This window comes from Sciurus vulgaris (assembly GCF_902686455.1).
Source record: "Sciurus vulgaris genome assembly, chromosome: 8".
NCBI classification, from domain to species: Eukaryota; Metazoa; Chordata; class Mammalia; order Rodentia; family Sciuridae; genus Sciurus; species Sciurus vulgaris.
In genome coordinates, this window is record NC_136468.1 from 93947762 (window position 1) to 93963538 (window position 15777).

The following is a 15777-nucleotide window of genomic DNA, read 5'->3' on the forward strand; positions in this document are numbered from 1 at the left end:
TTTATAAACTATGATATACATGTGTGTGTGAGAGAGACAAATGAGATGATTAGTTGTGCAGCTTATCAGTCACCCTTTGAACAGTCCAAGAGCACCAACATTCACCTCTCAAGACTTCTTTTAATGTAGTGTGAACTTGAAGGGGAAATTTCAGGCACATATAATTCAATTATGAATAATCATGTTATTAGCAAATAAATTGAATTTATTTGGGTTTTCCTTCATCTGTAATGATAGTATTTTCTAGGATAGTATGTTTTTGACCAAATCGTGACACCAGAATTTATAGTTTGGGGAAGTATGTTTGGGTATTTTAAGGGTTGAGAATCTTTACATTTCTCTATGTTTTAAGAAAGCCTTGTGTTCTACTGGTTTATGAGAGTCTGCAGAAAGACTATACTAATTACATATTTTTAATATTTAAAATAGAGAATATTATATGCTGTTGACTAATGAGTTTGACATATAGTTTTCTCTTCTTATTTGCTTACTAGGAATTTCTTGTAATGTTTCCACATCACAGTGTTTCTTTTTGGGGAGGAGGGTCTTAGGAAATATGGTTAACTATAGGCACTTTCATTTGTTACACACAAAATAAAGGGACATAAATATACTTATTTTTCTCTCTGACCCCACTATCTGTTTTCAATCATTTTCAACCATTTTAAACTTAGAATCAAAATCGCTTTTGGAATCCAAGCGTCTCTTCGCAAGGCATGGATTTTTGTCTGTTTTATTCATTGCTATAATTCTTAGTGCCTAAAACATTTCTTAGGCCTGGGATCAATAAATATCTACTAAATGTTAAAATTCTGACATGTGCAAACATTTCAGTTGCTGCTGCTTGGTTACACATTGAAAGGAATGATAACCTGGCTGATGTCTGAGCATTGAGAATATCTTTTCAATTTTTTTGTGCTTCATGAATTAAGGAAGTAAAATATTATGATAGTAAATTATATAGTTAGATGAATGAATGATTGATAATTAGGATAATATTCTTTAAAAAAAATTAGTTAGTAAAAACTGGATTGTATTCCTTAATATTTGGTAATGAACTTTTTTTTTCCCCTCCAGGGAATATTCTTTGGTTTAGTTAACTACTTAGTGCTTCTAAAATTGGGATTAAAGTAAGTTAATAAAATTCCAGATTTCATCTCAAATATATGTATCTGGAGAATACCTGCAGTGAAAAGAAGTTTGGTTTGATTCTAGAAATGTAAACAATAATATGCTTGATTTCTGAACATTTTGAATATATTTATTTCAGAGCTAGTTTATTGCAGTTGAATTAGCAGTTCATGTGATCTGGTCTGATGAAGTGTTCCTTCTGTGACTTTGGCTAGCGCTCTCTTATTTACTAACATTAAGTATGAAAATCATGAGACGGGCTATGGTGAAGAGTGACTTCTGATTCTCATTCCCCTAGCCTCACACTCTCCTTTTTTTTTTTTTTTTTTCTCCAATACTTGAGATTGAGCCAACATGTACTTTTAACATTGAGCTATACCCCCAGTCCTTTTGATTTTTTTAGCTTGAGACAGGGTCTTGCTAAATTGTCCAGGCTGGCCTCAAACTTGGAATCCTCCTACCCCAGCATCCCCAGTAGCTGGAATTACAAGTGTGTACCACCACTGCAGTCTTCTCTTTTGATAGATATTTTCAGTGTTCAGTTTCTTGTGTCTCTTTCTAGAAATATTCTACATAGTCACACCTATGCTAATATGCAAGTTTATTTTTAAAAAACATGCATGGATAGTATCATGATACATACTATTCTGCATTATTTTGCTTTCTTTTTTTAAAATTTTTATTTATTTTATTTTTGTACCAAGGATTGAACTCAGGGACAGTCAGCCACTGAGCCACATCCCCAGCCCTATTTTGTATTTTATTTAGAGACAGGGTCTCACTGAGTTGCTTAGTTCCTTGCTTTTGCTGAGGCTGGCTTTGAACATGTGATCCTCCTACCTTAGCTGCCCAAGCTGCTGGGATTACAGGTGTGTTCCATCCAGCCTGGTTGCTTTGTTTCTTTTAATGCATTTTTAGATAACATCACGTGTCTGCACCTACCTTGCAGAATAGTCTTCTTTATTTAACTAGTTCTATTGATGGGCATTTGATAATTAATATCTTAGTGTACTTACAATGGAACAGTTATGTTATGAGTATTCTTATATGTACATTACTCCCCCCCCCAAAGAAGCCTCATTTTATTGCAGAGAGAATACAAAACCCTTTCCTCATAAGGAAAAATTCTGTTCCCCTTCTTCAGGGTGAAGGGTGTACTTCTTCCACCGTTCCCAGCTTTCTGTTCTACTGATCCGTCCCATGTCGGTTAAAGTGTTTACAGAGATAGCTGATAAGGTTGTTAATGATGTGCAAGTCAGCCAAGAACATTCGATTTCCCACCATTTTCTTCTTCCGAATATAATGGTACAGTTGTTCCCCTTCCAGCCTCTAAGGTATATGAGCCCTTGGTTAGTTCTTTGGGGTGCTTTTCAAAGTTTCCCAGCATCCTGGTGTGGTCATATACTCCGAACATGGCCCTCTTCCCGTTTGCCTATAGAGCACTTTGCGTGTTGGGAGGGCGAGCCTTATACCAGGGGTCACTCGCGAAACTCCCATAGAGGAGCTTCTGCAGGCCAATGGCATCCAGCCCCATAAGCCTCTGCCTGCCCAAGAGAACCTCTGCCATTGCTCCAGGCTGTCTCTCAATGGTATACCAAAAAAGCCCCAGAATGAAGGCCAGGTGTGACTTCAAAGGAGATGATGAAGGGCACTGTCCCCACTGACCCCAAACGGGTACCAAACTGCAAGCAGCCATCTTGGACCTTACCCAGCTGTAGGGTACTTTTTGTAAGTGCAGTTCTAGGTTAAATTCCTAGAAGTGGAATTGTTACATCACAGACCGTATCTTTAAGAGCTATTGTATTAACTTTTGTGTAAAACTTTGTCCATTTTTCTATTGGATTGTTTTTCTTTTTCTTACTGATTTCTATTGAATTGTGGTTTCATTGATAGATACTTTCTAGATATGATGGACATAACTGTTGTCTTTGTGGTTGTTGCCATTACTTTTCAGTTTGCTGTTTTTCTTACCACTTTGTTTTTTTAATCACATAGAATTAAATGTTTGGTGTTATTTTTTAGGAATTTCTTTATTTTATTTTATTTTTATTGTAAACAAATGGGATACATGTTGTTTCTGTTTGTACATGGAGTAACAGCATACCATTTGTGTAATCATACATTTGCATAGGATAATGATGTTTGATTCATTCTGTCATTTTTTCCCCCCCCCACCCCTCCCACTCCTCTTTTCCCTCTATACAGTCCCTCCTTCCTCCATTCTTGCCCCCCTTCCCCCCCCATTATGTGTCATTATCCGCTTATCAGCAAGATCATTCATCCTTTGGTTTTTTGAGATTGACTTATCCCACTTAGCATGATATTCTCCAGTTTCATCCATTTGCTTGCAAATGCCATCATTTTATTATTCTTTATAGCTGAGTAATATTCCAGTGTGTGTGTGTGTGTGTGTGTGTGTGTGTGTGTGTGTATATATATATATATATGTATCACAGTTTCTTTATCCATTCATCAATTGAAGGACATCTAGGTTGGTTCCACATTCTGGCTATTGTGAATTGAGCAGCTATGAACATTGATGTGGCTGTATCTCTGTAGTATGCTGATTTTAAGTCCTTTGGGTATAGGCCAAGGAGTGGGATAGCTGGGTCAAATGGCGGGTCCATTCCAAGTTTTCTAAGGAATCTCCACACTGCTTTCCAGAGTGGCTATACTAATTTGCAGCCCCACCAGCAATGTATGAGTGTACCTTTTCCCCCGCATCCTCTCCAACACCTATTGCTTGTATTCTTGATAATCGCCATTCTAATTGGGGTGAGATGGAATCTTAGTGTAGTTTTGATTTGCATTTCTCGTAATTTCTTGATTGTAGTGTGTATATAGGTGGGCCTGGCTTTTGACCCATACTAACAAAGACCTTTTTCATGCTCAGATTATAGAAAAGAATTGTATTTTTTCCCTAGGACTTTTATTGTGTCTAAAATTTAATTCCTTCAGAATTGTTTTTACTATAAAGAATGGGTAGAAATTCCTTTTTGTCCCCATGTACTCAGTTATTAAAAAGCATTTATCAAATAATCAGTCTCTCCCCCAGTGATACTGGATCACCTTTCCTAAATTTTCATATGAATTATTCTACTGTATTATCCATGTATTCATGTACCAAATATCACATTGTTTTAATTCCTAGAACTCTGTAAAATGTTTAAATTTGTTTGTTACTCTCTTTTAGACTTTTATGGCCTGTATTATTACTTTAAGCATGTTTTGTTTTGCCTATTTATCCTCAGTTTAAGAAATTCTTTATTGTAGTTGCGGATAAATGGTGAAAAATTAGAAGAACTCTTATCTGAAAGAGCTGTACAATTTCGGGCCATCCAACGCCGGCTATTAACAAGGTTCAAAGATAAAACACCAGCCCCCCTCCAACACCTCGACGTGTTGCTAGATGGAACCTACAAGCAGGTCAGTATATCAGTGATAGTTTTCTATTACTGAATGTAATTTTTTTCCTCACCCTAGAGTCATGTATCAGAAAACTAAGATAAGGTTATTTCTTTCCTGTTCATTATGATTAGGATTATTATTAGTTAATTCTTGGTGTATCCATACTTATCAAAGTTCTCTAACTTTCTAAGAAACTGATTTATACTTCTAGTTTATGTCAATTGATATTTTAAAATGGAATTTGTAAACAACTTAATTCAAAGAGTTCTAGTTCAAAAGAACTTTGTTTCTCTTCTTTCTTTTCTCCTCTTCCTTGAGTCCTTCTATAGTTTTATTATTTGCTCAGCTAGGGTGGACTGGCTCTCACTCTTAAGTTAGTATATCTCTAAAACTGCTTTAAAATTATCATATCTGACTTAGAATAATAATTTTTAAAATTTTAATTTCATGAGTAAGGCTCCTACCAGTTCCACTATAATGAACTCTTTCCGTGATTAGACTTTGACTACATTCTTTCATACTTCTATGTAATATCACTGCCTTGTTTTAAAATCATTGTTGGTGGTAGAATATTCTGACTTACTTTGCAGTACTGGGTATTGAACTGAGGGCCTCATGCATGCTAGGCAAGTGCTCTCCCACTGAGTTATATCCCCTGTCATTTAAAATAGTTATTTAAAATTTTGAGACAGGGTCTTATCTGGGCTGACCTCCTGCAATTCTCCTGCCTCTGACTCCCAAGTAGCTGGGATTACAGGTGTATGTCACCATGCCAGGCTGAATATTGTTTTTTAAATGGAGATTTTTGTTGTGATAACTGAATATTCCTGTGCAATTCTAACAAATGATATAGAAATATTCCATGTATCTTATCCCCACTTTCCTCCAATAGTAACATTTTGCAAAACTGTAGAGTAATACCATAAACAGGATATTGACATTGATAAAATCCACAGCTCTTATTCAGATTTAACTTGTACTAATTTGTGTAAATGTGCGTATTAAGTTCTACACAATTTTATCATATGTTTAGGTTTGTGCATCCACCACCATATGCCAGATACTGAATAGCTTCTTCATCACAAGAATCCCTCATGCTACCCTTTATTACCAGTTCCTTCTCTACTCTCCTCCCCTACTCCAATCTGTTGATTTTGAAAGCACAAATCAAATATTTATTTCAGAGTTTGTTTTCCTACAGGAAGGGAAACAGCTTACTTATTTATATTGATAATACATTTGCTTCTTGAAAATTTCATGATTATTTGAAAATGAGTACTAATTTGAGAGAGAGTCTGTAGCAGTAGTGGGATACTGGAAAAAAACATTGGGTTTGGAAGTCAAAGTCCTCATTTCTATTAATCATTAGCTGTGAGACTTTTAGCCATTTCCTTACCCTCTCAGATCTTAAGTTTTCTCCTGTAAAATGGGTTTAATACTGTGGTGTTACAAATATTTTATTCCATAAGCTGTATGGAAATGCTTTATAAATTATTCTACAAATCCATACTGCTAGTTTCTTTTATCCTGGAGTAATTATATGACCCCTAGTTCAGTAGGCTTGGTGCCCTTTCTGACAACTCTTTTCTCTCCTGAGTGCATTTTTTGTCTTGGTTTGTTTTCATTTCCTTCTTTTTCCTTCCTTGTTCACATTTCTTTGATCACTTGTCTGTTTCATTCTTAAGCCTGCTGTCATAATTGCCAAACTTGGGGCTGAAGAAATGCTCAGCCTTGTCTTTAATGATGCTCTCACTTTTATTAGATACGATGGTACAGGGGGGTTTAAAAGGTCAATGAGGCAGCTTAATTTAATGCTTTCCAAATCTTCTGCATAGCCAAGACTTCCTTTTTCTGTCTCTGCCTCTGTCTGTCTCTCTGTCTCCTTTTTTTCCTTTTCCTTTTTGGTATGGGAGGTTGAACCCAGGGCAACTTTACCACTGAGCTATGTCCTCAACTTTTTAATTTTTTTTATTTTAAGACAGGGCCTTGCTAAGTTTCTGAGGCTGGCCTTGAGCTTATGATCTTCCTGTCTTCGCTCCCCACATAGCTAGGGTTTTAGTTATGCTTCACCATCCCTGTCTCCTCTTTTTTACATTTGAAGTGTGAAATTTTTATTTTTATTTTTTTCTATTTAGTGTCAGGTTTAGGATTTTGCATGATTTGTAATATGAGAGACAAGAATAGTCAAAATCATGGATTTTCACTTGAATGTATATTTTTTAAGTTCACATTCCTTTTAGTTTAACGAAAAGAATAAGATTTTAAATAGAAAATATGAATACTGTAGAGAATTTGACTTTACTTTGAGATTCAATTTTGCTTTATATGTTGAAGTTAAATTATAGTGAACTGTTGATTTTCAATTAGTTTCTTGAGCATAATAGTCATTTAAATTATTTTTAGTTAATTCTTAATGACATGATAAACATGAATGATTTTCCACAAAAATTACATTATACAGAATGCTAAATCCTCTTATTGTTCTCTGGCTCTCTTCAGTGGAGTGCTGATGGGTACTCTGTTCTGGATATCTGTCAGTGCCCATCTTCTTTTCCCACTGTGTCTTCACATGGTCCTTCCTCTGTGTAGCAGCATCTCTGGTTGAAAAATTCCTCTCTACTCCTCTACTGTGATCAGGCAGGCATATCACACACCTCATTATTACATACCTTCAGTTTACTGTATCTTATCATTATACTTTGCCTGGATAGGGAGTATGGTTTGCTTGGTGGATTAGCATGGCATAAGTAATAAGCTCTGGTAGAGCCCCATCTTACTCACCATAGCATAACTCTATGCTTTTAAAATTGTTTTCTTGGTCAGTTTAAACTTAGATCTGCCCACTTCTTGGAGTCCTTTTTTTTTTTTTTTAGGAAAGAGAGCTTTCAATTTTTTTCTCTCAGACCTTTTGTTTATCTTAGTGCACTTTGATTCTCTCAGAAGCAATTAGAAAAGACTCTGAGCTGTGCAGTGAAAGATTTAATTCGGCTTCTCTTGTCATCAAGTAACTGGAAGATGCTATATTATCACCATTTAAGGAAGTGATAGGAATTTGCTTATGTGAAAATAGAAACATAAACAGGTATATTTATAAAACTAGAGTGTAAGCTCTCCAAGGACAGGGGCTCATTTTGTCTTATTCATCACTATATTCTTAGAATAATACATATCTCAGCACATAATAGGTGTTTAATAAATATTCATTCTATGAATAAATGCTCTGTCATCACTAATGAAGATGATTTGTGGAGACTCTGTGTCTTTGATGATAAAGACACCACTACAAAGAACAAAGTTGCAGAGAATTCTTTGAGTACAGGCTCATGCATCATTAGGGTGATTTATTCTGAAATACTTAAAAGCTGCTAAGAAATGGAAACTCTTTTCTCTCTTCCTAAATAACATAATTGGAGGATTCCGGCAAACTGACAAAGCCAGGAAGGGTTTATAGCTGTAAATTCTTGGCTGAGAAATTATTTTTTTTTCTTTTTTCTTTTTTTTTTTTTTTTTTCATGAGAGCATATATACTGCAGTGAAATGTGAAACAATTATCTGTTGAACTGCCTCCATGCAGATGGGGCATTGTCGAGATTGAATCCCTTCATATTCTAAGTGGAATAAGAATCGATTGTGTTTTCCAGTATAAATATGTTATAAATATATGTCCAAAAGCATGAAAATTTCTGATTCTCTTTATTTCCTATTTATAGAATCGATGAACTCTTCTTCATAGAAGGCAAAATTTCTTTCCTAAAACATACCCTTTGAGCAACCAGGATGGGGGACAGAAATGTAAAATTAAAGGCTGTTTGGGCATTTCATGGATTCTAGATGGTCCAGAAACTGCTGTGAATGTCAGTAAAGTCATTCTGAAAATCTGAAAGTGAAGCTGAAGGTTCTTTATATACAAATGATTGAGCATTACTGAGTTGGCTATAATGTGTGGTAGTTTATATGAAATACTCATTTATGTAATGAAGTTAGTAGGGGTACTCTACTAGGGTTGAAGTTTGGTTTACTGTCTCTATATTCAATAACAGTAGCTACTCTTACTGTTTAGTTACAGGAAGTTCAGTTGACTAGGTATAGAAGTAGGTAAGTTCAGAGCAGACAATATGGGAACTGTATCTTTGATATTTAGGTATAACTCTGGGCACTTGTAATTTAGACAGTAAGCCAGTGAAGTGGACCTCTAATCCTTGAATGACCTTGGGTGTAGGTACTTTTAATTCTGGTACAGCAAGAGCCAATTAGTGAAAGCCATTGCTTCTAAGGGTGCAGTAAGAAATCCAACACTGTTTCCTTTAAGTACATTCGAATAAATACTATAGGGTTTGAAGTATATCTGATGTATTACAGGATAACAGTTGAGAGCTCTTTCCATCAGTTTTATCACCACTATGATCAAAAGACCTGAAAAGAACAATTTTAGAGGACAATTTATTTGGGGCTTCTGGTTTCAGAAGTCTCAGTTTATAGATGTCCGACTCCATTGTTCTGAGCCTGAGGTGAGGCAGAACATCATGGAAGAAGGGTGTGGAGGAGGAAAGCAGCTTAGGACATGGCACCAGGAAGCAGAGAGAGCTCTGTTTGCCAGATGCAAAATACATATGCAAAGGCTCCCAGTGACCTACCTCCTCCGGCCATGTATCTGCCTGCAGTTACCACCCAATTCAAGTGAATTAATGCACTGAACAGGTTAAGGTTTTCATAACCCAATCATTTCATCTTTGAACTTTCTTTCATTACCTTATTCTTGAGATTTTGGGGAGGATATCTCTTATCTCCACCATAACAAAAGTTTTTGTTCAGAGTCAGTTTGCCTGTGTTTCAGTCCTGGGTTGCTGCTTGCAAGCTGTGTGCTCTTAGGCAGTTACTTAAACAAACACAAAAGAAAACCTTCCCTAAGCTCCAGTTTCCCCACTTATAGAATGTTGATGACAATGGTGCCTCTGCGTGGGTTGTGAGAATACAATTGTGTAAATGCATAAATTGCTTAGAATAGTGCTTGGCATATAATACCTCTCAACAAATGTTAATTATAGTTCTGGGAAATATTCATCTTTATTTGTCTAATAAGTTATGCTTGAAAGTGGTGCTATTAATTGATCAAAGGAGATTATATTCATACATCATCTTTCTGTAACTCTGCATCAACCTCACATATGTAGATCTTCGCTAAGAATCAGGAAGATTTTTATCCTCAGAGGCAGCCCCCAAACTCCTCTAAGCCTACTCATCTCAGACATTTGGTTATAGAGAGGATACCAAAGGGAAGGAGCATGAGGATCATGGCCTCTGGTGACCTTCTTTTGAGACTCTTATTTGTTTCATTTGCATGTATTTCTAGAATAAAAATAATCAAAAACCATCTCTCTCTCTCTCTCTCTCTCTCTGTTTCACACACACACACACACACACACACACACACACACACAACCATATCCATTGCATTGCAGAAACATTATACCAAATTACAGTTCATGAGCATATGAAAATGTTTTTCTAGGGGTTATTGCTTTTAACAAATGAATTAGTCAGAATTAGAAGTTGGCTACTTGAGTTCATGCTCCTCATGCCCCTTCCCTTTGGTGTCCTCTCTAGAGCAAACAACATCTGAAATGGGTAGGCTTAAAAGAATTTGGGGGCTTTCTCTGAGGATATAAGATCTTATTCATAATCAATTGTGGTCTATGGATTCTGAAGATAATTATCTTAAAATTAACTAGGTTTGTCTGTAGTTGTTTAAAGGAGAGGATCAGTACTGTTTCCAGGCTGTTGGGACTATTGACATTCTTAACAGTTGTACTTAGTTATGTGCTTGTGTGAAGGATTATTCTGTCTCTTTCTAAGCCCTCACATTACCGTTGTCCAGGACTGGTTTCATGGGCATGTGTGTGACCTGCACAGTTACACAGGCCCCGTGTTTGTTTTAATGCTCTGCCATAAACATCCTCAAAATCCTGATACCTCTTTAAACAAGGGGCCCTGTATTTTTATTTCGCAGTGGGTGCCTCAAATAATTAGCTGATCCTGACCCTGTCAGAATATCAATTTCTGATGGGTAAAGTAAGACAACTGAGAGTTCAAATACAGGGTTGAAGTACAGAACAGCTATTTTACCCCTAACTCCACATCACCTATAGGCTTCCCCAAAGATGAAGAAAAGGAAATGCAATGGATGTCACTGATGGTTCCTCTCGGCATTGTAAGGGCTTCTTTTTGGGACAGGTGTCTTGACTAACTGGCCATGAAGCAACCACGCGTGAAGAGTAGCCTCATTTAGACATTGTATTCTGCAGTCTGTTCTCTCTGGTCTTTTAGATTTCCAACAGGTGGGTCACTGACTTCAGGATGCACCATTAATATTTATGCATTTTGATGCACAAGGGGGTCAGTCACTTTGCTTCTATTTTCAACCACAAGTCATTTCCTGTGTCTTGTATAGGAATCTTCAAACCCATATTCCAGTTGTACTTTTGCTATCTTTCCTTTCCCATGTACCATCTACCACTACATCACACTCCTCTAGGGCGTCTATCAAGCATCCCTTATTGAAGGTAGCAGTGACTGAAGCAAGGAGAGGTACTAGGAGTATCACTCTGGGAAAAGATATGGCCTCGGTGAATAAAGATTTTCAAGTTGTAGACTACAATTTCATTTGTGTGTATTCTAGAATTTGGGGGAAATAATCTTCCTTTTTGAAAGAAATTTTGACCTTTACTTCTTAACTCTAGAGGCATAATGTCGAAAGAAAGTAAGCACATTGAGATTCTCTTCTGTTTTCACAAGTTAGAAATATGAATTTTCTCATTTATAAGATTGGAATACTGCCTTACTTTCTCCATCACCTGAATGTAATTTTGAAGGACCTGAGACAAAGTAAGGGAAAAGAGGTGAAATTCATATTTATTCAGTATCTGTTCAGCTTGAAATAAATTTCCTTCATTATTTTAATGCTTTCCATCATCTAGTAAGGTTGTCCTTGTTTCTATTTTATGGTTGAAGAAACTGAGACTCTGAACAGGTTAAGAAAGTTAGTTGTTCAGAGTTACATGGTATTAAGCAATGTATTTCAAAGTCTATACTTTAATATATCATGTGTCATTTTTACTTTAATCATTACCAGGTGGGATGTAGACATGCTAGATTTTTCTTAGTAAAGGTATGGTCAGGTTACAAAAAAAGGAGATGCTTAAAAACTATTTGTATGTATTCATGCTTTGTAAATTTATATATTCATGATCATCTAATATTCATTGTGTATACGCCTGTCAGTATCAAAACCTTTTGGAGAGTTCCCTAAAGTATGATATTAAAACTGAAATTTGAGTGTCAGAGGAAGAAGGGACTTTGTTAATTTGTTAACTTAATTTTTTTTTGCAGTTGAATGCTAATGCTTATTACATTTGGCAGTAAAGTTTTGGAAAATAAGTTCTCTTTCATGTTATAAAATATTCACATTCATTTGTTATTTGAAGCAAGGCTGAGTAGAATAAATTGAAATGGGGGAAGTTAGATTTACCCTTTGGTTTGGCTTATGTTTTGATGCTTTTATGTGTGCTGAAATCCTCCCCTGCCTTGAACACTAACTCTCTGTTGTAGCAGAGGAAAAATGTTTACTGATCTAAAAGTTTGTGTCAGATGACATAAGTGTGATGTAATGACTGATAGTCATTAATGTTCTAGAAAGGCACTTGGCTAATTTTTCTCTTCTTCAAAACAGAGGCTGTATTAGGCTTAATTTTAAACAGAGATCCTGTGGTTTGGAGTTTGCTATTTGTTACTTTTTCTGTACTTAAAACTTCCTTCCACTCTGTTTATTTGTATGGTATTGATATAAAAATCATTTTAAGTCACGCAGAAGTCTGAGAATGTTTTGGTCCGTGACTTTTTAAATGAGCCTGATTTTGGCTGATAATGCAAAGGAATATGTGATGAAACTATTCAGAGACCCACTTCCCTCATTTGCCATTGGCAATTAGGAACAGTGTGCTGATAGACTGAAAAGGAGCTATAGAGGATGTGATACTGTTGCTCCACTTGTTTTCTGTATGATCACATAAGAACTAAAGAAAGTTCTGTCTCTAAAGGTGGTAGAACATCAGGTGAGAAAGTAGGGCACAAGAATTGGCAACCATGTGTTTGAGGATTAATAGGGGTGGTAAGAAAAAAAGAATTGGATGACAATAAAAAAGAGGAGTTCACATGTTTTTACCCTGTAATTTCACTCTTGGATATTCAGCTAAGAAAATAGTTCACAAAGGAAAAAATACATTCGTCAAGTTGATCAGTTATAATATTAATTTCTTTTGTAAGAAATTTCATATTGATTACCAGCTTTCTGCAGTTGGGAAATGGTTAGGTTTATTTGAGTACTGCTTTCTGATATGGTATCATTATTTCATTATTTTAAAAGCTAGATTAACATAAACCATTTCAAATAGTTGAAGAAAGCAGTGTATGAAATACTATGTACTAAGTAACAAATTATGAAATAGATATCTATAATAGATAAGCATGTAGAGATTTGGATGGAGTAAAAAATCAAAAATGGTATATGATTTAGATGAGTTTAAATTCTTAAACAATTTAATATTCTGATCATAATTTGATTAGAATAAAAATAATTTTTGCAACAGTGTGAATGTACTTAATACTACTGTACTGTATGCTTAAAAGTAGTTGGAATGGCAAATTTGTGTTGTATATACTTTACCATATATAATACCACAAATAATAACTTTTATGTAAAGTGGGATGTGGTCACAAACTCTTGGTCTTCATTGCTATTTTCTGAATGAGGTATTACTTTTTTATTCATATACTCTAAAACTTATTTTTCTAGTCTTGGAATGTTTAGAGCTTTGGATTATTATCCCATGTATGAATTGGTTTATTCCTGTTTACTCAAAAGAGAGCAGTTAGACAAATGGTATGCTGGAATGAATATGTGAATAAGAGGGGTGATCTCTTGCTTTGTCTGACCCTCTTAGTCCCTCAGCCAGACTAGAGAAGTACACAAAGCTCTTTCACAAGTATTTAACATTTTCATCATCCAGGTCAGAGCACAATCTAGAATGCAATCTCCAAAGTTTAGATCAGTATGTCCTGTTCTGTTCAGTATCTGTGTGACTGCAGGGTCTAGACCAACATTATCCAAAAGAAGTTTGTCCAAGCCACAAATGTGAATCACATATATAATTTTTAATTTTCTAGAAGCCATGTTAAAGGTAAAATGAAATAAATGAAAATAATTTTATCCCTATATTTTACTTAGCCCTACATATTTAAAATATCATCATTTTAACATGTAATCAAATAAAAGTTACATTTCATAGTAAGTTTTCAAAACCTAACTTATTTTATGCTCTAAGTACATTTCAAGTGTTTAGTAGCCACATGTGGCTCATGTCTGCCTTATTGAACAGTATAGCTGAAGGCATAGAGAATTGCCAAATTACAATTTACTATTATTTCTTGTCTCTTTTCTTGATTTTTCTTCTTTAATTCTTTCAAATTCTTGATTTTCACTCACTAGATGTGAATTGCATAACAATTGAGAATCACTCAGTTTCTCAGGGAATCTTTAGGAAACTTTGCTCATGTAAACCATGCCTTCAGTTATTATTTTTTTTTAAAAGTTATCAAATTTTATGTCAGCAAACTTGGACCCTAGTTCTAGCCCTTTGTGTTTCTTTGACTTTGGATATGTCAATTCATTTCTCTGACTGTCACCTTCTTTACTTTGATCTTTGAATCATGTAGAATCATCTGAGCTGCATCTAGCATGGTGTTTTATCTTCCAGTCAGAGTCTCAATAAATATTTATTGTGTCTACATAATGTTTATAGCAAAGGACTTGGAATCTCATATTTTCACCAATTCAGGACTTCAGAAATCATTGGGTCCTTCTGCGTCACTTAATGGCAGCCCCTGGCCTGGTTGTTGGCCAGTTGGCATTTGATTGTAACGATAATGTAATGATATGGTCTAAGCTACAGGGCTTTGTGAGGCTGAGTTAATTCAGACAAGATATGTATGTGTAAAGTATTATAACCCTGAAGTTTTGCTTCCCTGGATTTAGGTATATAATGCTAATTGACATTAATGCGGGTGGCACATACATCAAGGAGAGAACAAACCTATTAGTGTTTAAAAAAATTCTACTTTTAATAACCATCTGGTATGCTTTACTTCCCTGGGGCATATGTACTTTTTATAAATTGAACGCATACTTCTTTATCTGCATGTTCTTCAATCTGGATTTGAGTTTTCTGCTTGCTAGTGTTAACTTGAACAACTGCCTAGATTGTAAATTTAATATTAGGATTTTTATCTTGGTAAATCTATCAGATTTAGAAATGTGATCATCTGTCTGAAATAAAGTATTCTAAGCCAGTCGTAATCATGGGGTACCTTCTTCTGCTAAAATTTCCTTCTACTTCTTGTTTGATCTTTTAAAAAATTAGTTCTTTGAGATACACTCAGAAGCAAGATGTTTCTAATATTACAATAAAAGTATTAATGGGTGCATTATAAGGAAATGAAAAGCTTATCTTTTTGTGTCAGTGATGAGAGAAAAATATAAAAGTGGCCTCCAATTATCTGTAATTGTATGAGGCTTTCTTTCATTATGTTATCTATCTTCCTGTTTAATCCCATCTAGTTCAATTATTCCTTTTGTATCAGTTTTCTGTAAATGGAGTTCTGAATGGTTTGAATTGTGAGTCAACAGTTATTACAACCTTTATAATCCTAGCAGCCCTCCCTTTCACCTCCCTTCCCTTCTCCATGTTTTCCCTTTCTTTAAATAAAGGGGCACAAAACCTGTTTTCTAGAGTTTATTTTATGATCTTTCTCAATAATGATAACAAAAAGATGTGCCATCTTTATAACAGTATCTATGAATAGATACTCTTAAAGTATCTGTATTAGTTCTGATATGTGTTTATCTCTATATTAATACACAGAAGGCTAATAGTGCTCAGTGTTGCTGAAAGTACCAAATGTAACCAAGGTTAAATTGAGGTTATATTTTAAAAGATATTTTGGGCAGGCCTAATGAATGTCCAGAAACAAGGTAGTGGTAAGTAAAAGTGGTTTAATGTAATTAAAAGAAATGCACTTTGAACATTGGACTTTAAATGGATTTAAATGTGTTTTCATACTACCTAAGGATCATTAATAGAATGTGCAGCTCTCCAACTTTACTGTATTTTTGTTTTTGAGTTTCCT

The 15777-nt window shown here is 35.2% G+C and overlaps 1 protein-coding gene across 8 annotated transcripts in view; it reads left to right on the top strand.

The window, feature by feature from the left end:
• Positions 1 to 15777, top strand: part of BBS9 (Bardet-Biedl syndrome 9) — a 457168-nt gene that overhangs the window by 241574 nt on the left and 199817 nt on the right. For all 8 annotated transcript variants that reach the window (XM_079152332.1, XM_079152331.1, XM_079152335.1 and 5 more), the window contains one exon: positions 4405 to 4557. In XM_079152332.1, coding sequence (XP_079008458.1) covers positions 4405 to 4557 — 153 coding nt within the window. The remainder of the gene's footprint in view (positions 1 to 4404; positions 4558 to 15777) is intronic.